This window comes from Rhineura floridana, chromosome 5 (genome assembly GCF_030035675.1).
Source record: "Rhineura floridana isolate rRhiFlo1 chromosome 5, rRhiFlo1.hap2, whole genome shotgun sequence".
NCBI lineage: Eukaryota > Metazoa > Chordata > Lepidosauria > Squamata > Rhineuridae > Rhineura > Rhineura floridana.
The window spans coordinates 43,793,019-43,816,532 of NC_084484.1; the positions used below are offsets into that span (position 1 = coordinate 43,793,019).

At 41.2% G+C, this 23,514-nt stretch overlaps 1 protein-coding gene across 3 annotated transcripts in view; it reads left to right on the plus strand.

Annotated features, from left to right (window-relative positions):
* The window catches only part of PCCA (propionyl-CoA carboxylase subunit alpha), a 437,395-nt gene that overhangs the window by 104,422 nt on the left and 309,459 nt on the right, over window positions 1-23,514 (plus strand). For all 3 annotated transcript variants that reach the window (XM_061626591.1, XM_061626592.1, XM_061626590.1), the window contains exons 7-8: window positions 17,510-17,641; window positions 21,928-21,964. In XM_061626591.1, coding sequence (XP_061482575.1) covers window positions 17,510-17,641; window positions 21,928-21,964 — 169 coding nt within the window. The remainder of the gene's footprint in view (window positions 1-17,509; window positions 17,642-21,927; window positions 21,965-23,514) is intronic.

The window sequence follows — 23,514 nt, forward strand, 5'->3', positions numbered from 1 at the left end:
CCTTTTTATTGGTCATTGTTATATGACGGTGAAGACAGCCTACTATGTTTTATACTGGAGGATTGCGTGGAAGCCCTTTCCTTTCCAAAAGGAAAACATTGTTAACAGTATCATTACTTTTTGGGGTTTCCCCCACCTTTTTATTCTCCAGCAGATGCATGTAGTTTGTCTCCCACCCAAATTTGAACCAAAGCTGTCCCTGGCCACATCCACACCAGACATTTATTCCACTTTAAACAGTCATGGCTTCCCCAAAGAATTCTGAGAAATGTAGTTTGGGAAGGGTGCTAAGAGATGTTAGGAGATGCCCTGTTCCCTTCACAGAGATACAGTCCCCAGAAGAGGGGCTGACTGTTAAACCACTCTGGCCATTGGAGCTCTGTCAGGGGAATAGGAGTCTCCTGACAACTCTCAGCACCCTTCACAAACTACATTTCTCAGGATTCTTTAGGGGAAACCATGACTGTTAAAAGTGGATACATGTCTGGTGTGGGTGTCGCCCCCTGATTAGCCAAGCTCAACAGCAATTAACCTGGCTTTTAGAACACTGACAGTTGGCTCTTGCGGAGCATGCCTGTGCTATCATAGAGTTCAATGTTAAACTTCTTAAATTAATTAAACTTCATTCAGGCATTTTTTAAACTTTTAAACTGCATAAGATGGTCAGAGTATGGGGCAAGGTCAGTAATAGGATTACAGGTACTCTATGAACATGGCTGATTTTTAATTAATTTCAATAGATTATGAGACTACTGACAGAAAAAAGTCCAAAAGGGGCCTGGATTTTTTTTCTCTTGTAAACTTTGAACATTCGATTCACTCTGAGTGTTTTGTGTATTGCCATGAAAACTTAGAGCAGCCTTTCCCAACCAGTGTGCCTCCAGATGTTGTTGGACCACAACTCCCATCAGCCTCAGCTAGCATTGCCAATGGTCAGGAAGATGGGAGTTGTAGTCCAACAACATCTGGAGGCACACTGGTTGGGAAAGGCTGACTTAGAGGGTTGTTAAGCAAGTGTTTCTGAGTTCAGGACTAGTTCTGTAAGATTATGTTTTGAAATGAGCATATGGGAAGCAGCAGAATGGCATGGGGGGTATTTTCAAATTATCGTGGTGGAATGTGAAAAATCCATGTTGGCTAATAGTATACAACCACTCTTGTAGCTGTATAATCAGAAGGCTACCAAGTGTGGAAGTGATCCTGATGCAAGTTTTCCTACTTTAGTTTGCTTAATGTAGGACTAGATAGACTAGTAATCTGGTCTAATGTTTTATTTTCCTGTTCTGGTGTATAATCAGTTTGTCCCACTTTTCCCTTAAATAAACGTCTTAATTGGATTTCTGAGCTGTACTAGTTTATTGTAACAGTTAAGGGCTGATAGTCCCTCCACTTTGCTTAGACAGTTTGGGGTGTGTTAATAGATTCAGATGCAAGGGAGAAAAGAAATGATGGGCTAAAGCTGCCAAGTGGGAGAACTGGAGTTTGGGTGGAAGTCCCCCAACTCGCAAGAAAATAAATTGTAAGTTGGTGGGAGTCCTGCAGCCCTTGCCCTAAGTGACTAATTGTGAATTGAGGCAAGAAGAGAGCCATGCAAAGGTGAACATGTTGCCAGTGAGCTACTGTAGTGGCTTTGTGGTGCAATTGGTGGCTGCTATTTGTGACAGATGACATTTTGTCAACTCCTTGAATGTTGTTTAATGGACCCACATTGTTACCTATCTTTCATCTGCAATACAGTGTAATTTACTGGCTTACATGTAGTGGAAGTACTCAGGTTTCTAAAAGGATGGAAGTGGATGACAAGTGTACAAAGCTATCTGTCTTGGATTTGAATTGGTTTTGTTTGTGCTGTTTTAAATGGTTTTTATACTTTTAATTGTTTTTATATATACCATTGTTTTTTATGTTATGTTGTAAATAGCTTCATGGGAAGTAATTATTGTTAATAATAATAATAATAATAATCTGCATCAAGATGATTTTTTACAGATGTAAACCACAGATAAAAGAGTCAGCCTCAGTTAACTGGTCTGGGAGTGGAAAATGTTTTTATTAGTTGAAGGCTGAAGTTCATGCTTTTGAGGTGCTACTCATGGGGCTATGAGACTGTCAAAACATATCAGGCCAAGGATGATTGTGAGATATTTTTAGGGCAAGACAAGTAGCTGTTCATCATAATAAGTGGTTGTACATTCCTACCCGAAATGTATAGGAGAAACTGGAATAATGCCCCTTCGGTTCCAGCCATTCTTGAAAATGGCTTGATATCTCTTAGGCGAGCATCATAGTGGCTTTTCCTCTCCATCTTCTGATGAGGCAGCTAGTTCAGCTCTGCCCTCTGTCTCCTTTCTCCTTCACACCAGATTCCAGAACAGTTCACAGAGGATTCTTAATAGGCACTTGACCATGCAATGAGCCAGGTACCCGTAGCCTGCATCTTAACATCTATATAATTCACATTATACTATCAGTTGGCGAGCTTTCCATTTCAAACAGGAGAGGAGGAGGGCTTGAGGGGCCATAGCTCATTGGTAGACCTTATTCTTTGCATGCTGAGAGTTCAAGGTCCCCAGCATTTTTTGTTTAGAGGAGCTTCAATTGCAGAGCTGTGAGAAGCCTCTTTTACTGCCAGAGAGCTTGGACAACTGCTGCCCACCAAATTAAACAATAAGGTTATATAGGCCAATGGCCTCCCACAATATAAGGCAACTTAATGTGTTCATGGGGTCTTGTCTTTGCAAGTGATTTTCTTGGAGTTTGGTTTTCTTTTCTTCCCTAAACTTGGTGGATTGTGCTGACACTCTATTCACCTGTCTGTGAACTTTACAAGAGAATCTCAAGTGTTCAATTGGTGTTGCTGCTCTAGGGACACCTTTTCTGGATACTGACCAGTATGAGAGCATTTGTGATCCCTTGTTACAGAAAGATGCCAGTGTTTCATCAGGTAATGTCAGTTGACTGAATACTACATCAGTCAAGAGTGCCTGTATGTGTATTTCTCTCAGGTTTCATTGATCTGTTGTGTTGAACTACTGACCAGTTGTTCGCCCAGCAACATCTTTTTCACTGCCCAGAGTTGGCATGGAGGTTCTGCACTTTATGTAGAAACTCTTAAAAACCTTGTTGTCATTTTTTCTCTTTTCATCCTCTGACATTGTCTTCATGATCGCCCCTTGTTAGTAGCTTCTTGTGCTATTTATGTTCCTGAAATATCCATTAGAAGTAGCCATTTTCACAATATCAATGAACACAAGAATAAGCATATTCAGATTTCAGGTTAAAGTTCTACCTGATAGAGCTTGAGAAGCAAGTTCCACAATCATGGGAAAAGTTTTTTGCCCTTTATCTCCATTACTCTTTTGATAAAAACAAAACAGCAAATTGAAAAGATTTAGTTGTAATTTTTTAGCTGAAGCATATGGGCAAAGCTTCCTAAGAGGAGATTTCAGAGTATTCTCCATATATCTTTGCCAAGACTTCTCTCAAGGTTGACATGTCATTTTCAGATGCTTGTGTTAATGAAGTAGTCATTGTGCTGTGTTCTCACAATCTCATTTTTTCTTTTTCTAATTCTGTCTTGGTTGTCCTTGAATTATGTGTCTGCTGTTTCCCATCATTTGGCTCCCAGACCAGCAGATTCTGTGCTGTGGGGGCAGACCAGATGCTGTCCAGCCTCTTGAACCACTCCGCCCCCCTGTGTTTGCCTTTTATATGAGGTGGCTGAGGGTTGTGCTGCTACCACTCCTCCTCCCCTCCTCACCAATCTGCTTAGTTTACAATTCTTTTTGCTACTCCTCTGTCTCCCTCACTCTGAGGACAGGAGTCCTTCCTTAGAGTGAGGTGGCCTTAGGTGAGTACCTGTACCACCACTGGTTTGCTACCACAACTAGAAAGTCTTTTAGAGCCACCTCTAAAATTTTACAGTCAGCTTGTTCTAAGGAAGGACCCCTTTTATCGAAGAGAAGTGGAGAGAGCAACAGGGCTGATGTCACATTTGCAACAGTGGAAACTGTTTTGAAGTATGCAGGACGACGAGGAGAGGAGGGAGGAATGGGGTAGGATTTTGGTGGCAGAACCCTTGGTCATCTTGTGTTTAGGAAAAGTGGTGGGGCTGCTTGGGGGTCCCCTGGGCAGTGCAGCTGGGGCCCTTAGTCTGGCCCTAGTGTTGCCTCTGCCACCACCTTTGCTCATTGCCCTTCTGATACTGGAAGAGAGTCAGACTAGGGAGGAAATTGCTTGGCAAAACAGCACTCCGAGGTAAGAGAGGAAAGGGGCAAGGTTTAGCTCCTCTCACCTGGAAATGAGTATTTATGTACTCCCAGGCTAAGTGTGCTAGAAGCCATTTTGGCCTTTTATGTAGAGTACAGCTTTTTACTGAAGATAGAATGGTCAAACTTGACTGGGATGCTTATATTGTGCTATTGGAGTTCTTCCCCCTAAAAATGAAAAATAAAAATGGTGTTGGAGTTTTCCAAATTGGGGACTTTAAAAAAAAAAAAAGATAATGTGTTAAATGGAGGAACAGCTTCTTATGAAATGGAGAAAGCTGTTCTGCACTGGGGTAAAAGATGATTGTATTGGCTTAATAGGCTGATTCTTGAGATATGCTGACACAAGTGTTCAGGAAGGACTTTGTCACATCCACCACTGTCTCAGCAGAAAGTCATGATCTGAGCCAAACCCCCAGAACTATTCTGTGTAGCCTGATGTTGCTAAATTGTCATCACAGGTAAAATCAGTATAGAAAGTTTGGCTTTAGCCATTTATAATAATAATAATAATAAATAATAAAATTTTATTTCTAGGCCGCCTATCTGGCCGAATTAACGGCCACTCTAGGCGGCGTACATAGACTAAAATATAACATAGAGTAAAATATAACATATAATACTAAACAAAACCCCAGTAGTCTATAGACATCCCGAGCAGCAGGTTCACGCACACATACACACACACACACACACACACGGTCTCTGGCCCCTTCAGCAGTTGCTGCTTTTGTAGCTGGAGAGAGACAGGGCCCCGCCCTTCCAGGCCAGGTGGAAATCAGCCAGAAATGCAGGGAGCAGGTCTTGCAGAAACTCACACAGGTAGATGGTAATGGGAGTCCAATGACAAGCAGCATAGCAAGACAAGCTTGCCAACTAGCTACTGACATGGAAGCTTCTTTGTATTCCTTTATACCTGCTCCTATCTATGCATTCAGGATCCAAGTTGCCTAGGTTTTATGGAACGCATATCTTTTTTTTTTACAAGTATTGTAATCTCAGACAGAATTGCCCACTACAGTGATCTAACCCTGCTTTTTTTTATCAACAAAAATAAAGTTGACTAGAAGATGGGGAAAAAACCTGGGTGAGACACTGGTTAATATTTCCCATTTCCTTAGTGCATACCTGATTTACTTCTATTCATGTAATCTTAAGGTCAGGGCTGTTAAGCCTCTACATTCTTGTCTCTTTGTACTGATTAGTGGTCCTAAAAAGAGATGAGTTAACATAAACCTGAGTAGACTGTTTAAGCTTTCTCTCTCTTTCCCCTCCCCACTTTTTTCCCCTGGAAATGTAGATGCAATAACATTTACAGCTGAAAAGGTTCATTCTCAGTTTCTAATGTTTAGGGATGCAAATGAAGCATTTTGTCTCTTCTGTCGCCTGGAGGTGTTATGCACAAAAACAGAAAGAGGTTTCTAGGATTAGTTCCACAGATTTCTTTTATCATGTAAAACCTATGACTAATTCCAGTGCCAGAAACTGGAAGAAATACTACAGTATATGGAAAACACTTATAGAAAATTCTTTACATGTTTCACTTTGTTTCTACCTGAAGCTCTAAGAAACGTATTGCTTAATGAGTACTTCTGCAGTCTGTAGTCTTTCATACTAATTTAGAAGGACATGTCTAGCATTTTTAAAGCTGTCCTGGGAAAGTACAGTGCTCATAGTGATGTATGCAACTTACTGTATTCTTTATCTATTGGAGATTCCCTTTCTGTTTCAGGTTTTCATATGCTTTCTCACTACCTGTATGTTTTTCAGTCTGGAAAAGTGCACAGTGGTAGTTTTTTTTTAAAACTGAGAAGTTTTAACATGTAGGCTCTTAGAACATAGAAATATCTCCAGGGTTTCAGATAGGAGTCTTTCCTAGCCCTAACTGCCAATGCCAGGGATTGACGCATGAATCTTTTGCTTGCCTGCTTGTTTGGTTTATTTATATTCTTTTAGGAATATAAGCCTTATAATGTGGCTTCCAAAGATTAAAAACAAATAGACAATACCACTGATCTTGTTTCAGTTTTGTGGTATTCATGGGTGAAGTGCCTATAGATGTCACTATCAACATACAGTTTTCTACTAATGAGGTGAACCAGGCTTCCACTCATCTTTGGGTATGGAAGTTTTGTTGTCTGTCTCTGTACCTAGTGTAGATTGGCTGGCAGTTGTGTTGACTCTTCCTTCTCCATTTTCCAAAGCATTTTATAGATGGATACGTGTGTGTGTGTGGTGTTCAATGTCATGTTTGCTTTCTGCATCCAGTCATTTGGAATCTTGCTTGTTTTAAAGTCACAATCCATTTGTAAAATGATATAAGGGCAGTTTTATAATGCAGGGGAGAAAGGACTATAGCCACCAGCCAAGGAACACTAGTGCATGCACTGCTGGCTCTGCTGCAAACCCACAGAACCAATTTCTCTAGTTCTTAGTCCTGATGGGGGTGGGGGTGAAAATGAGTACATGTGTCAAATAATGCAGTGAGTGTGCTTCCAGAGTGCAGCAATGGTATTTCAGCATTGATTTTTTGAAATTCTGAGCAGCACTAAATGTATATTTCCTCACTGAATATGTTATAAGAATCTCTGAATGACAAACTATGAGAATCTGTTTACTATGGTATGTAAACATGTTGTTTCCTGAAGATACAGAACTGATAAAAGGCACAATGATATCATGTTATCTCTGATTTTTAGGAAGAAAACTGACAGACTTTTTTTAAAAATAGAAACTGTTTTCTGGTTTGCTCACTGAATTGTGGGCAAAATTGATATTTTCAATAGATACGTAATGTTTATTATTTATTTATTTATTTAAAATATTTCCGTCCCACCCTTCTACCCTATAATAGGGCACTCAGGATGGCTTACAAAAATAAAATCAAACACATATATAATAAAATTGTAAACGGTAAAATCACAAAAACATTAAAATAAATTAAAATACATAAAATACAATTAAAATACATAAAATACTACACACACACACACACATATAAAGGGGGTGGTACTAAAGGGACTACAAAGGTAAAATTTAACATAGAAGGCATAGAAGGCATAAAATCAGTGTCAGGCTCTACCTTCAGTCCCTCCCAAAGGCTCTCCAGAACAAGATCGTTTTCAGAAGTCTCTGGAAAACCAACAGGGAGGGAGCAGAGCAGACTTCTTGGGGTAGGGTATTCCAAAGCTTGGGGGCCACAGCTGAAAAAGCTCTCCCGCATGCCTGTCAATCTAACATTGTTCACTCCAGGCACGCAGAGGAGACCAGAGGCAGATGATCTTAAATCCCGGGCAGGTACATATGGGCGTAAGTGGTCTCTCAGGTACATTGGTCCAAGGCCTTTAGGGTTTTAAAGGTCAGAACCAGCACTTTGAATTGGGCCCAGAAACAAATTGGGAACCAGCGGAGTCAATAAAGCACAGGGGTGATATGCTCCCTGCGCCGTGCTCCAGTTAACATTCTGGCTGCTGCATTTTGAACCAACTGCAATTTCCAAACTGTTTTCAAAGGCAGCCCCACATAGAGTGCGTTACAGTAATCAAGCCTCGATGTCACCAATGCATGTGTGACTGTGGCCAAGTTAACTGCCTCCAGGAACGGATGCAGCTGGTAGACCAGTTTGAGTTGGCCAAAAGCGCTCCTGGCTACCGCAGCCACCTGATATTCAAGCAGCAGGGCAGGATCCAGGAGGACTCCCAAACTGCTCACCTGCTCCCTCAAGGGGAATGCAATCCCATCCAGAACAGGTTGCAACCCCGTCCCTGGTGCAGTTTTTCCCTTGACCAGCAGTGTGTGGATTAAGTTTCAGTTTGTTAGCCCACATCCAGCCCTTCACAGCCTCCAGGCACCAATTTAGGATGAGCACTCCCTCCCTGCAATCAGGTGGTAGGGAGAGATAGAGCTGAGTGTCATCAGCATATTGATGACATTGTACTCCAAATCTCCTGATGACCTCTCCCAGCAGTTTCATATAAATTTTAAAGAGCATGGGAGACAGAATGGAACCTTGTGGTACCCCATAGGCCAATGGCCAGGGGGTCAAGCAGTAGTCTCCCAGCACCACTTTCTGGGTCCTGTCCATCAGGTAGGACTGGAGCCACTGTAAAACAGTGCCTCCCAATCCCATCCCAGCTAGTCGGCCCAGGATACCATGGTTGATCGTATTGAAGGCCGCCGAGAGGTCCAGCAGCACCAACAGGGATGCACTCCCCCTGTCTGATGCCCGGCCTAGGTCATCAAGCAGGGCAACCAAGGCAGTCTCTGTCCCATGACCAGGCCTGAAGCCTGATTGAAAAGGGTCTGGATAGTCCGATTCATCCAGGAGAACTTGGAGCTGAGCAGCCAATACCCTCTCAATCACCTTGCCCAGAAAGGGGAGATTATAGAGACTGGGCGGAAGTTGTTAAGATCTGCAGGGTCTAACTAAGGCTTTTTTAACAAAGGTCTTATCACAGCCTCCTTCAACAGTGTTGGCATAGAACACCTTAGGGAGGTGTTAATTAAATATGCCAACTAGTCAGCCACTCCCCCTCTGGCAGGTATGATTAACCACAATGGGCAAGAGTCAAGGGAACAAGTAGTTGCCCTTGATTCTCCCAGAATCCTGTCCACATTATCACGCTTTACAAGCTGAAAAGTATCCATAGAAAAATGACCAGAGGAAGCTTTGGGGACATCTGGCACAACTATAGTTAATGAGGAGTACAAATCAGTCCGAATGTGAGTAATTTTATCTGCAAAGTGCCTCGCAAACATGTCACAGCGAGTGACTGAGGGCTCAGAGTCTAAGACCCCAGACCACCCGGAAAAGCATCGCCGGACAACATTGAGCAGACACAATGGTGGCAGAGAAGTGCACTTTCTTCACTGCTATCACCCCCACATGATCGGCTTGAAAATTAGCTCTAGCCTGTGTTTGATCGGAAGCGGACTGAGTTTTTCTCCATCATCGGTCTAGCTGTCATCCCTGCTGTTTAATCAGGCCCAAGGTTTGAGTAAACCAAGGTGTATTATGGGCCTTCCCTGGTGGGAGAGGGCGCTTTGGAGCAATAGTGTCCACTGCCCGGGTCACCTCCGTATTCCAGAGATTGACCAGGGCTTTGGCATTATCGCCAGCCATGCTGGGAATATCCCCCAGAGCATTCAGGAAACTATCTGGATCCATGAGTCTCTGGGGGCGAACCATCTTAATCGGCCCTTCACCCCTGCAAAGGTTACTGCGAAGGGGCACAAAGTCTAAACATTGTCAGGTGGTGATCTGTCCATGACAACGCAGTCACTAAGAACCCCTCCACCCTCAGATCACCTTCTTCCTGTTCCAGACAGAACTTCTCTCAATGCAGTATTTTGAAGCTATTCTGTACAACTTAATTAGCAGATTAGTTAGTGGCTGACAAGCTTCTGTGAAAGACATCTTTCCCACCACTTCCACTCCTCTCTTAAAATGAATGTCTGCAGAACATGTTAGGTGTACTTTAGGCTCCACTCAAGTATTCATGTGGAGTAATGGTGAGGCCAATCAAGCCCATTTGGTACCCATGTGAACAGTGTGTGCCCTGAAACACTTTTGAGAATCATCATCTGATGTCATGATGATGCCATGTGATTGATGGTGGGTGATCCCACCCACCTGTCAAAGTTGACTGGGTGGAGGGTTGCCCATAGGAAGTGCCCTGGAGAAGCAACACCCAGGGTTACACCCAGGGTTGAACCCAGATTCTGCTTCCTGACTCCGAGCAGAGCAGAGCAGAGGGAGCTCTCAGTTGATCTACAGGTGAGGACATATAAGCAAGCCAGCTTTCAGAGAGCGAGCAAACAGAGCGAGTGAACAGGCAGAGCAAACCAGTTTGACAAAGGAGCTGTAGCGAGGAAAGGAAAAAGGCAAGAGGGCTCTGAAGCCTTGTGCTCTGAAGGGCTCCATAGCAGCTTGATTGGAAGGGGTGTGGCCTGATAGCTATTGGCTTAAGGGCATGGCCTGAGAACTTCTGAGAGTGACAAGCAGCAGCTGTGTGTGCTGGGACTCTCATTCTGCTTCCTGACTCCTAACAGAGCAGAGGGAGCTGTCTCAGTTGATCTACAGGTGAGGACTTATAAGCAAGCCAGCTTTCAGAGAGCGAGCAAACAGAGCGAGCAAACAGGCAGAGCAAACAGGAGTTTGACAAAGGAGTTCGACAAGGGAGGTCAAGGGGGAGGTCCATAAGAACAAAAAAAAATTACTAATTCTCCTTGTACAGCGCATTGCATACTAGTGGGACTCTCAGGCTTACCCTGAAGTAGGGCAAGACAAAGCACAGGCCACTCCAAAAGAAGTAGTTAGAAAGAAACAAAAGGTAGAAGAGAGTATGAACGGGAAGGATTCTCCAGTGGTTGTGACCTGCAAGGTTTGTGCCATGTTTGTTTTCTTGCCTGAGAACAACATGGCGTACACCTGCAACAAGAGCAAGCTCGTGGCACTGTTGGAAGAAAAGGTGAGAGGCCTGGAATGACAGGTGGCCACACTGAGGACTATAAGAGAAGATGAAGAGTTCTTGGACAGAACGCTGAAACAACAGCATCAAAGAGAGGTGGAGGTGGAAGAGCAACAGCATGTGGTAGCAGAAGAGGAGACTGCTTTGGAGAGGAATAACGAAGTGGAGGAAACTCCGTGGGAAAGGGTGACAGGAGCAGAAGAGCTAGAAGACACCCTTCACCAGTGGAGCTATGGAACCGCTTTCAACCACTCGAGGAGGATACTGGAGGACAACCTGTGGAGGAAGAATTACAGGAGACCCCGTGCAACAACGAGCAAGAGGCTGAAGCTCAGTCAAGCAGGGACAATGAAACCACACCCCACAACAAGAAGAGAAGAGTACTAGTAGTGGGAGACTCCCGACTGTGTGGGATTAAAACCCAAGTATGCCAAGAAGATCCGTGGACTCGCCAGGTATGCTGTCTACTCATCACTCATCAAGCCCACCAACAGGTATCCCTTTCTCCTCATCCATGTGGGAACAAATGACACTGCCAAATGGAGCTATGAAGAAATCACATCAGACTTTGAAGCTCTGGGAAGGAAACTCAAGGACTCTGGGGCCCAAATAGTTTTTTCATCCATCCTTCCAGTACTTAGAAGAGGAGTAGAAAGGGAAAGAAAAATACTCCGTGTGAATGAATGGCTACGAAGGTGGTGCAGACGTGAGAGATTTGGATTTTGGGACCACGGGCTATGGTTCCTGGAAGATGGACTGCTGGCAAGTGATGGGTTGCATCTCACAAGGACTGGGAAGAATGTGTTTGGCCACAGCATGGAGAAATTCATCAGGAAGGCTTTAAACTGAATCCTAAAGGGGAGGGAGACGTAAACTTGGTGTTAACGACTGATGAAGGCTTATGCACAGTAGCGGGACCAAAGAGATTGGCTCTAATAGGGCCCAGTAACAGCCCTCAGAAAAATGTAGTAAGGAAGCCAAGCCATAAATCACATGGTCTTTGGTGTCTGTATACTAATGCGCAGAGCATTACAGGTGGGCAATTACGACTTGATAGGTATAACTGAAACTTGGTGGGATGACTCCCATGACTGAAATACAGCAATTGAAGGATACAACTTGTTCAAGAAGAACAGAAGGAATAAAAAGGGAGGTGGAGTTTCGCTATATGTTAAAAATATATATCCCTGAACAGAAATTCAGGAAGATGAGCTTGGTAGCTCCACCGTGAGTATCTGGATTAAAATTAATGGGGCAAGTAACAAAAGGAATGTGGTGCTTGGAGTCTACTACCGACCACCCAATCAAGGAGAAGATGAGAATGTAACTTTTGAAAAGCAAATTGCCAATGTTTCGAGGAGGCATGATGCAGTAGTAATGGGGGATTTCAATTATCCTGATATCTGTTGGGAGACAAATTCTGCCAAACACGGCCCCTTCAAGAAATTTCTGACTTGTATTGTAGATAACTTCCTCCTACAGAAAGTGGAGGAAGCAATCAGAGGATCAGCTATTCTGGGCTTGATTCTAACTAATAGAGATGATTTGGTGGATGAAGTGGCAGTTACAGGAACTCTCGGGGAAAGTAACCACACCATACTTGAATTCTTGATTTTAACAGAAGCAAAAGCTGAGAGTAGCCATACACGCACCCTGGACTTCAGGAAAGCTGATTTGAATAAACTCAGAACAATTGTAAGTACAGTTCCATGGCAAGCCACCCTAATGAGAAAAGGAGTCGAAGATGGGTGGGAGTTTCTAAAAAAGGAAATTCTAAAAGCACAATGGCAAGCAATTCCAACAAGGAAAAAAGGGGGGAAATGGCAGAAGAAGCCAACGTGGCTTCACAAAAAACTTAGAGATGACCTGAAAACAAAAAAGGACACATACAGGAAGTGGAAAGAAGGCCAGGCCACAAAGGAAGAGTACAGGCAAGTATCACGGAATTGCCAGGATGGTGTCAGGAAGGCTAAAGCTGAGAATGGGCTGAGGCTAGCGATGGATGCTAAAAGCAACAAAAAAGCTTTCTTCAGGTATGTCCATAGTAAAAGACAGAAAAGAAATGGTGGCACAGCTACTCAATGAGGATGGCAAAATGATAACAGATGACAAAGAAAAGGAAGAAGTGCTCAATTCCTACTTTGGCTCAGTCTTCTCCCCAAAAAGGGCCTATGACCCTCCCGGGAAACATGAAGTAGAAGGGGCAGGATTGGAGCTTGAGATTGATAGACAAATGGTCAAGGAATACTTAATCACTTTGATTGAGTTCAAATCTCCAGGGCCCGATAAACTGCATCCTAGAGTATTGAAGGAACTGGCTGAAGAACTCTCAGAGCCGCTGTCTATTATCTTTGCGAAATCATGGAGGACCGGTGAAATGTCAGATGACTGGAGGAGAGCTAATGTTGAAGGAGGAACCGGGGAACTACAGACCAGTCAGCCTAACATCAATCCCTGGAAAAATTCTGGAGCAGATTATAAAGCAGTCAATCTGTCAGCACATTGAAAATAATGCAGTGATTACTAGGAGCCAACATGGATTTATGAAGAAGAAATCCTGCCAAACTAATCTCATCTCATTTTTTGATTGGGTAACCTCCGTTGTAGACTCTGTGAATGCTGTGGATGTAATATATCTCGACTTCAGCAAAGCTTTTGACAAAGTGCCCCATGATATTCCGATTAGCAAGCTAGCTAAATGTGGGCTGGATGGAACAACTATTAGATGGATCCACAGTTGGCTCCAGAATCGTACTCAAAGAGTGCTTATCAATGGTTCCTTCTCAAACTGGGTGGAAGTAACGAGTGGGGTACCACAGGGCTCGGTCCTGGGCCCAATGCTCTTTAACATTTTTATTAACGACTTGGATGAGGAGGTACGAAGCATGCTTATCAAATTTGCAGATGATACAAAGTTGGGGGCATAGCTAATACCATGGAAGACAGAAAGAAAATTCAAAGGGACCTTGATAGGCTGGAGCATTGGGCTGAAAACAACAGAATGCAATTCAACAGGGATAAATGCGAAGTTCTACACTTAGGAAGAAGAAACCAAATGCACAGTTATAAGATGGGGGATACTTGGCTCAGCAGTATGATGTGGGAGAAGGATCTTGGAATTGTTGTTGATCACAAGCTGTATATGAGCCAACAGTGTGATGTGGCTGCAAAAAAGGCAAATGCTATATTAGGCTGCATTAACAGAAGTATAGTTTCCAAATCGCGTGAAGTACTAGTTCCCCTCTATTCAACACTGGTTAGGCCTCATCTTGAATACTGCGTCCAGTTCTGGTCTCCGCACTTCAAGAAAGATGCAGACAAACTGGAACGGGTTCAGAGGAGGGCAACAAAGATGATCAGGGGACTGGAAAGAAAGCCCTATGAGGAGAGACTGAAAGAACTGGGCATGTTTAGCCTGGAGAAGAGAAGACTGAGGGGAGATATGATAGCACTCTTCAAGTACATGAAAGGTTGTCACATAGAGGAGGGTTGGGATCTCTTCTCGATTGTCCCAGAGTGCAGGACACGGAATAATGGGCTCAAGTTGCAGGAAGCCAGATTTCGACTGAACATCAGGAAACACTTCCTAACTGTTAGAGCCATATGACAATGGAACCAATTACCAGAGGTAGTGGGCTCTCCGACACTGGAGGCATTCAAGAGGCAGCTGGACAGCCATCTGTCGGGAATGCTTTGATTTGGATTCCTGCATTAAACGGGGTTGGACTCGATGGCCTTGTAGGCCCCTTCCAACACTACTATTCTATGATTCTATGGTTCAATCTTGCTCTCTGCAGGATTGTCTCTTGTCTCCATTGCAGATGCATATAAGTGCATGCACAAGAACAGTAAGGCTCCATGTTATGCACAGCTTGCTATTTCATCTACACAGGAAAAAATTGATCTGTAGTAGGGTATTGTCAGACAATTATGTTTTTCCAATATTTCTTTAACCAAAAGAACAAACATTGTTTCATGTTTTTGAATCAGTGTATGCTAGATGGAAGTAGAGCAAGTGAAATAAACACTAAACTGTTATAGTAAAGCCTTCAACTATGTGTAATGGAGTCGCATAGAGTGGGTCAGGCAGTGAGTGCTCTTGGTATGAGCACAGGTATGTTATAACCATGTCACTATTTTCACTTGTCCCATAGCCAGGGGGGAACGGGGGGCTGGCCATCCTTATTTTTAATGCAACAAATAAATAAATTTATTACAGAAAAAAATTCTGCCTCCAACTTTTTTAGTCCCTGCCCCCAACTTTGAGGCTGGCTATGAGCTAGGCGTACCTCTGTGGAGAGGGAATTCCACAATTTAGGGGCTGCTACAGAGAATGCCCTTTCCCATAAGTGTAAACACCTTAAATTGGGCCTGGAAATGAACTGGAAGCCAATGCAATTGTTTTAGAACAGGGGTTATATGAGTTCTGAAAGTAACATTTTGGACCAGTTGATGTTTCAGAGTTGTATTCAAGAGCAGCCCCATGTAAAGCATGTTGTAGTAACCCAATGTGAAAGGTACCAGAGCATGGAGTACTGGGGCCAAGTTGTCAGTGTCGAAAAGGGGTCCAAGCTACAACCCAAGCTACAAACCTGCTCTTTCCAGGGAGTGCAACCCCATCCAGAACAGGCTGTCTTCCCATCTCCTGGACTCGAGAACCTGGAACACATAACACCTCTGTCTTTTCAGTATTCTCTTTCAGTTTATTGGCCCACATCCAGCCCATCACTGCCTCCAAGCACCTATCCAGCACCTCAACTGCCTCTCCCGATTCAGATAGAACAGAGCGAGAGCTGGGTGTCATCCGCATATTGGTGACACTTCACTCCAAAACTCCTGGTGACATCTCCCAGCTGTCCCAGGTTATTCCAGTTTGTGGATATCCTTGTGGTAAAGTGCATGTAGCAAAACTGTGGTGAATAAAGAGCTAATAATTGTAGGAGGAGCTATCTGCCTTCCACATGCAGCATGGGAAGAAGAGCCCTACATCGTTACTGTTAAGATGGCTGACTGTAGTTGGAGGTTCTAGGCCTCAATTCTGTTCTATACTAAAATAAACACATTCATTTTAGTGGGAAGCAGTGTCTGTCTTAATGGAAGCCTGAGAATACCTCTCTCTTTTACAACAATGCTCTTGATACATTTCTTGCTGTTCTTAGCAACTCTGCCTTTTAAGAAGATCTATTTCTAGGTTGTTATTCCTTGTGTATGTTACATCATTCTTCTACATGTTCCTTAGTCGTGATAAACTGGTGGCTGGTACAGCATTCCTGTCAGAACAGTAAACAATCAGGATATTGTGTTAGTCTACACTGCTTTCATATGTGTTTTTGCCTCTCCCCACCCCATTGAAGTTTGCTAAAGTTTTGTATAAACATGCATGTTCATTGCTAAGTGGAAGGCCCTGGTATCAAGTGTGTGTCTATGTTCTTTCATTTATATCCTGCCTTTCTTTCATCATGGATCCCAAGATGGTATACATGTTGTTCCCAGGTGGTCACCCATCCAGGTACTGACCAGACCCAGACCTACTTACCTTGAGCGAGGTAATGGCCTCATGCACTTTTAGACCATACTCTAGAACAGATGTGGGGAACCTTTGGTCCTCCAGATGTTGCTGAACGAAGCTCCCATCAGCTCCAACGAGCATGGCTGGTGGGTGGGGATGATGGGAGTTAGTAGTTCAGCAATATCTGGAGGGCCAAAGATTCCCCATTCCTGTGTTACTTCACATACAATTCTTCCCAGAATTCACTTCACACACTCAGCCATCGGTAATAATCAACTGATGAGTTAAGACCAAGTAATATACATGCGTTTGTGAAATATCCTTAAGCCATGAATATTGTGAATGGTTACTTTCATATGCCTGTCTGTGGGTGTTATGTCTGCGATAGAGCAGATCAATAAACAGGATGTTGTTAATATGGTCACTGATTTTATTGTCTAACTAGTCAGCAAAATAATTTTTAAAAGTGCTATTTGACAAGTAAATGAACATGACTTCTCTTATCGCACCCTACCAACTTCATAAGGTTTTTAACATTAATAATAATATCAGCAATGTTTTTCAAGCTCAAAACAAAAAGAAAGCTTTCTGGAAAAGGAGAAAATTGGGGTGGGGATGGAGTCTGAATAAAAAGAGATACAATGAAAAAATGTTATGAGATTCAATTGCTTATAAGTTGTACTATAGTATTGGGATAAAATGGACACAAAGCCTCACTTTAAGACATTAGGCTGTCCTGAAGCAGAGTGTGTAAGAGCTTGTTGCTGTGCTTCTTTAGTCTACAAATAGGGTATCCAGATATGGCTTTTATTATGTATGCAGTACCTGAATATTTTAAAATTGTATCGTGAACACATAAAGAGCAAATTCTTTTCAGTTTTGCGTGAGGCTTATTTTTTAAAGAATGCAAAATTAAATCCTGAACTGTATTATACATTATTGAACATATCTTTGTAAGCCACTTGTGGCTCCTTCACTCATGAGTTAACTGTTTTTTCTCACTCAGGGGATCCTGTAAATGTTCAGGCTGGAATACTTTATGGCTCTCTGCTATTTTTCCTTGGTCTGGCTTTGATTTAGACAAACAGTAATTATAGGAGCTTAGAGCCTGTGTTCCATATAGGATTAACACACCGATAAACATTTTAATGTACTGGCTCAAGTTATGCTGCTTATATAAATTTGGGGTATTTAAAAAAAAATTCAGCATAGTGTATTATTGTTTCTGTAAGTAAATCCCCTTGCTTTCCTTTTTGCTTCAGGCATCAGAAGGTGTTGCTTTCATTGGACCAGACATGCATGCTATTCAAGCAATGGGGGACAAGATAGAAAGCAAACTGTTAGCCAAGAATGCCAAGGTCAACACCATACCTGGTTTTGATGGTGTGGTCAAGGTAAGAAACCTTTTTTAAAAGTGCTGTCCATATATTCCCATTGTTTTTCATTTTCAAATAATGCTTTCTGACGATTTTTATAAACTAGCAAAACGGCCATAATCATGACAGGCAGGGTTTGTATGATGCCAGTGCTGGGTGTGCAATGCCATTTCTGTTCAGTCTGCATCCATATAACATCCCTGCAGAATCCTTTTTGTTAAGGGCTAGGTCATTGGTATTGGAGGGCAGGTTTTGCCCTCACCGCAAGTTGTTTCAAAGTGTCCTGTTTTGTTTCTCTTTAAAGTAAATGGCAGCTGTTCACTTGTATAAGAGAAAGAGAGTAATTCAAGGACACACTGGGGTGGGCAGGAAGAGTTAAATCTGCTCCTTGCCCCTAATAAGAATAGCATTGTCCTGGGTTCTGTTACTTGGTTGTCTAAAATGTGATGGGATGTTGGAGGAATCAGGGATCAAAAAGTTTTGCCCAGACTCAAGTGTACTATCTTCATGATATTTTTAAAATAAAATTGCAATATATAATTATTTTAATTAATAAATAAAGTTGTTCAAAGCTGCCTGTTGCTATTTCTAAACCCTTTGACTTCTCAAGAGTTGGATTTTGTTGAAGGAAATAGAAAATTCACCAATTTGTTTTCAAGGATTTCTGTACTATTTGCCAATAGATCTTATTGCAGTGCTGATGTCAGAAGACCACTGCTGCTGAAGTGGCTTTTTGTAGTTCTTTGTGAGATAGTCAAATAGATCCTAAGGATTTCTCTGCAATGCATCTTTCGTTTTATTTGGTAGTTCACCACATTCTGTTGGTAATATAACATGTTACTGGTTCTCTAATGTCCTGGCTCAAAGTGCATTGAACAATTGGGCTGTTCCTAGGATATGTAGATGTCATCTTTTTGTCCTTAGCCCATCACCATCTTTCAACTTAACCCATCTTTATAGGATTGTTGTGAGAATAAAAAGACGTAACTTCTTGTATACCACCCAGAGCTCCTTTGAGGAAGGGTGTAATATGAATGCAATAAATATGTGGTTTAAATATTTACCAAGTCTTAATGTTTTTTTGGAGCATAGACACATACTTAAATATAAAAGGAATTTAATTTTTCAAAGTGAGAGAAATGTTATGGTTTTTGAGAGTAATATGCTACTTGTTTGTACTTTCATTTATCGTAGACATATTATTGAAATGTAAATAAGCACTTGGGCTAGGATCCAAAGAACCATACAACTGTTTTGGAGTTGTTGTTTTCCCCTGGAACAGCAGTTATCCATGCAGCATGTCAAATCAGTCTTTGAATCTGAAAGGAAGCTGATTCTACTGATTGCATGCAAGCTTGGGCCTGTCTAAAGTGGACTTGAGTTCCACAGAAGTTGAAGGTTTATTCTGATGTTAAAAAAAAGATTACTTGTTTTAGCATTCTAAAGTGGATTGCTGAAATACGTTAAAGAACCAGAAATGTACTGATAAATTGCAAATGTTCTTTTTACCCCCGCCATATAAACATATTCTGTTTTGATGAGTACACAGATTACTTTGGAACTAAAATAAAGAGTTGGTGGCTTACAACACAGTCTTGGGATGTTTACTTAGAAGTAAATCTCAATCACTTTAATGAAATTTACTCCCAAGTAAGCGTGCATAGAACTGAAGCCATAAACTCCTTCGACCTACGTTGTTTTCTTATTTATTTATTTGATTTATATCCCGCCCTTTATATCCCAGGGCGGCACTGCTGGTGTGTGACTAGTCATAGAAACAGTGTCCTGTATCAGTGTCCTCTTATCATTGTCAGAATAAGCAATCGGTACTGCTCAGTGGCACTTATATGTTCTTGACAGGAGGTATATAGTAAAGTGTGTGTGCGTGTGTGTCACACACACGCACACACACGTGCCCAAATAAAAATGTTTTCTTAGTACTCTTGGCTTTGATGTTTTTGAAGGCAGCATAACTGCAGATCATATGTTCTGTAACAGTATTTTGGCTGGGAGGGGAGAGGGGTTACAACACAGTTGTGTAAATTGTCCTGGGATAATTTGCAGATTACCTTGTTATGGGCTTGCAGCATGCACCAGTTATTCACTTGTTTGCAGGTAACTAAATGGTGGGGGGGAAATGACCTTCTTTGTTGCTTTTGTTTTAAAATTCTGTTTAGCAAATATGTGCCTGAATTTGCAAGAGAAAAGAAATGTAAAAGTTTCCTCCTTGGCTCTAATCGAGGCACTTCATCAGTCATCACTCTTCTTGCATTTTATTCAAGAGGCTCTAATTGTCTGCATTTGGCAGGTTTAACACTTCCTGACAGAGAGGCTATTAAGGGGAAGTATTCTCGCATAACTGTCACAGACAGGAACAAAGAACCTTCAGACTCAGTGTGTGGAAACCACTAACATTCTTAAATGACCCTTTTCATACATTTTTTAATCCCTCTAAGCTAAAACTTGGAGCGTGTGGGAGGTTGCAAGGTTGTGGAAAGCAACAAGGTGTATAAAACATTAAACCTTGATTTTGTTATATCTTTTTTGGTGTACTTATCTTTGGCTTAAAAACAATAGTTTGGAAAATCTCATTAACAAATGTGCCTACTTGAAGTAAAAAATCCCTTAAAACGGATGCTTTCAGGGCTGCTTTGAACTTAACAAGCACAGATTTGTGGAGTAGACTAGCTAATGAAAGGAAATTAAATTTTCTGACAACTTCCTGTACCAGCTTCCTTATTCTTCAATGGGTTCTTAGTAGGTACTGAGAAGATTTTGTTTTGTTGCTTGGGAAAAAAACAACCAGGTATAAAATCTTCCAAAGCAATCTCTTTCCTCTTTTTGGGGAAAGAGAACTGTTGTCTGGTACTGTTCTTCAAAAAAGAAAAAAAAGAAAAGAAAAAAGAAAAGGCTTTGAATGCTTAAAAATATCAATTTTCATTTTAATGTTCAAAAGTCAGCCCCTATGGATTCAGCCTCATGTAATAGCTGGGGATTTCCAGACATGCAATCTACTTAAATTCCTTTAACGTATGCTACAGAGTAGTGTAAATATTAGCAAATATTAGCAAATTTGAATGGACAAATTTCAAGGCTTAATGTGCCATGTAATAATGGAAGCATATTATTTGGATTAAGGGAAAGTTCTAAATATATGACAATAGTTAACTCTTTTGCCACTCTTGTTCACTAACTGCTGAAAAGCAGTGAACTGAACTTGAGTGTGCTTTCCCTCTGTCGCTTACCTAGCTACGTAAAAGAAGATAATATTGCATATTGTAAAGTAAATATATACAAAACTACTTTATATTATGTCAGGCCATTAGTCCATCTCATGTAGCAGTGATTACTTTGACAGGCAGTATACAAGGTCTGAATCGGAGGCATTTTCTAGGCTTGCTATGTGATTTTTTTTTCAACTGGAGATGTCAGGGATTGGACCTTCTGCATGAAGAGTATATCCTATATTACTGAGTGAGTGAATCACTGGGTGATTTTAATGCAATGTGATTTTACAGCTGTACTTTTGTTAAATGTGAAAGCTGGTGTAAGTTGCTTTTGCTGATTGATTTATATGCATTTATATACCACTAAATCATAAAGAGATTTTGCTGTTTATTCATCATTATGTGGACCATGCATGTTATTAATATTGTTAGATAATTTTCTCCAGCCATATGTTTTAATTGTAAAGTTTAATGTTAAAATTACCAGATATAACTTGGAATGAATATCATAATTTGGTTTCTAATCTTCTGGAATCTAATATATGTAGAAATTCCCTTCTGGCTTTAAACTGGGGCGGGGACCCAACTAACACCTGTGCATTTGAATCTTTCAGTGAATTTTGAAAGACTTCTGTTTGACTGTGGAACTTAGCCAAACAATAGAGAATCATCTCCCCCTGCTGACTGTATCCAGGAAAACATGACACACATGTACCTGAGAAGACAGGAATAAGCTGACAAAATGAGATGTTACAATGGTTTTACTTCTCCGTGGAACCATCTAAATTCTGTAATTTAAATTCTGGCAACTTGAGAAATCCTTCTGTAGTCCTGCTGACTTTTCCTGTCAGCTGTTTCTTCACTGCTTAGAACCTGAGTATTATGCAGTGATGAGGTAAAATTTACATTCCACTTATGGTATTAATTTTGCATTCCTCTGAATGAAGTGGGTCAGAAGGTTGTAAAATCAAACATTAAATGAATCTGAGGAGACAGTAGTGCAATATATGACTGCCCTAGAGACACAGTGTAGTAGCTGATGGGATTAATGTTGGGTCTAATTTCCTGCTTTTACAGGATGCAGATGAAGCTGTCAGAATTGCAAGGGAAATTGGTAAGTTCTTAAATTGGTTATGGTGACATTTGTATGCCTTTCAGAAGATGCTGTTGACTAACTATGTAATAACTATGTAGAAAGTAGTCTCTGGAACAAATGGTTTAAGCTTTTAAATTCTCAGTTGCCTTCAGGACTGGAAGAATTTGAGCATTAACAATCTCTTTAATTCTTAATATTTTTGCGATATAAGTAGTATTTTATGTACTAAATTGTTAGTTTATGTTGTAAATTAGGCTACAGCTGGCAACCAAGGAGCCATATAACTTGAGTTGTCTTTGGACTGCTTCCCCCCCCAAACAGTAGTCCCCCCACCTTGTATGAGAAACCACTTTTGAAACTGAGGGAAATTTCAAAAATGGTGCAGATACAGTATGTAGCTGGAATGTCAGCTGCTCAGAAGGCGTAAAATATTCTACTTCACAATTCCTAAAGTAGTTATTTGGATAATAGCATATATTTTGGAAAATTCCAGAACTTAATACATTTTTTATTTCATGAGATTCATTACATAGTTTTCGGCGAATTATAAACACACATCTCTTTATTCTGACCTTCGTCTCCTGAGATGTATGTTTTCAGAACCCACCCAATTCTTGTGATTGAAATATGTTTTAATTCTTTTAAACATTTATTATAGATTTTTTAACCTGCTCTGGAACAGGCGAGCAACAAATGTAAAGAAAATAAAAATAAAAATTGGGAGATGGCCTGGGGAATATCAACCCAATCAAGCTTTATCTCACTCTGGGACAGGGTGTGTTGGAAAGTTGCCCAGAGAGGCTGCATGCAAGAATCTTTCAGTGAAGAAACTTCCTGAGCTTTGTTTGGTTAACTCAGAAATGTTCTCTCTCTCTCTCTCTCTCTCTCTCTCTCACCCACACACACACATTCATTCATTCACAATGGGGTATAATATAGGTCTGATTCACACTTGTGAATGTCATGTGAAGGCTTGTTTCAGATCGTGAATAATTTCTGTAAGAGGATGCAAAGCATTCTCACAATTTTTAAAAAACCTACACCACTGCATCACACCCCTTTTGTTTGCTATTGCAAGAGCCAATAATAATAATTTTATTATTATTTGTTAATTTTTCAATTGCTTTATGCAGAATAAAAAGTATCAAAGCAACAAGCTAACAAGATTAAATACAATGACAAGACATGACATAACATGATAAAATACAGTAAAATGACACAAAAATGCGGTAGCCTTTATATAGTTGCATTTCATAAATCCAACCATATAAGATCAAGCTATTTGGAGAAGGAAAATAACACGGGGGAAGACTGGATATAGTAGGCAGATTCTCATTTTCTTATGTAGCAAGTTACAAGAGTTACCTCTTTTCTTCACATTTTCTGTTTGTGTAGAGGAATTTTTTTTTGAGGGTTGCATTTAGATAAAGAGCAAGAGTGTGTTGCATTTTGATCAAGAGCAAGAGTTACCTTTTGCTGTTACGTTTATGTGTCACTCTTCCATAATAAACAGTGCCCAAAGCAGCTTACAATAAACATTAACTGAGTGGTTCCTAAACCTTCCCCCA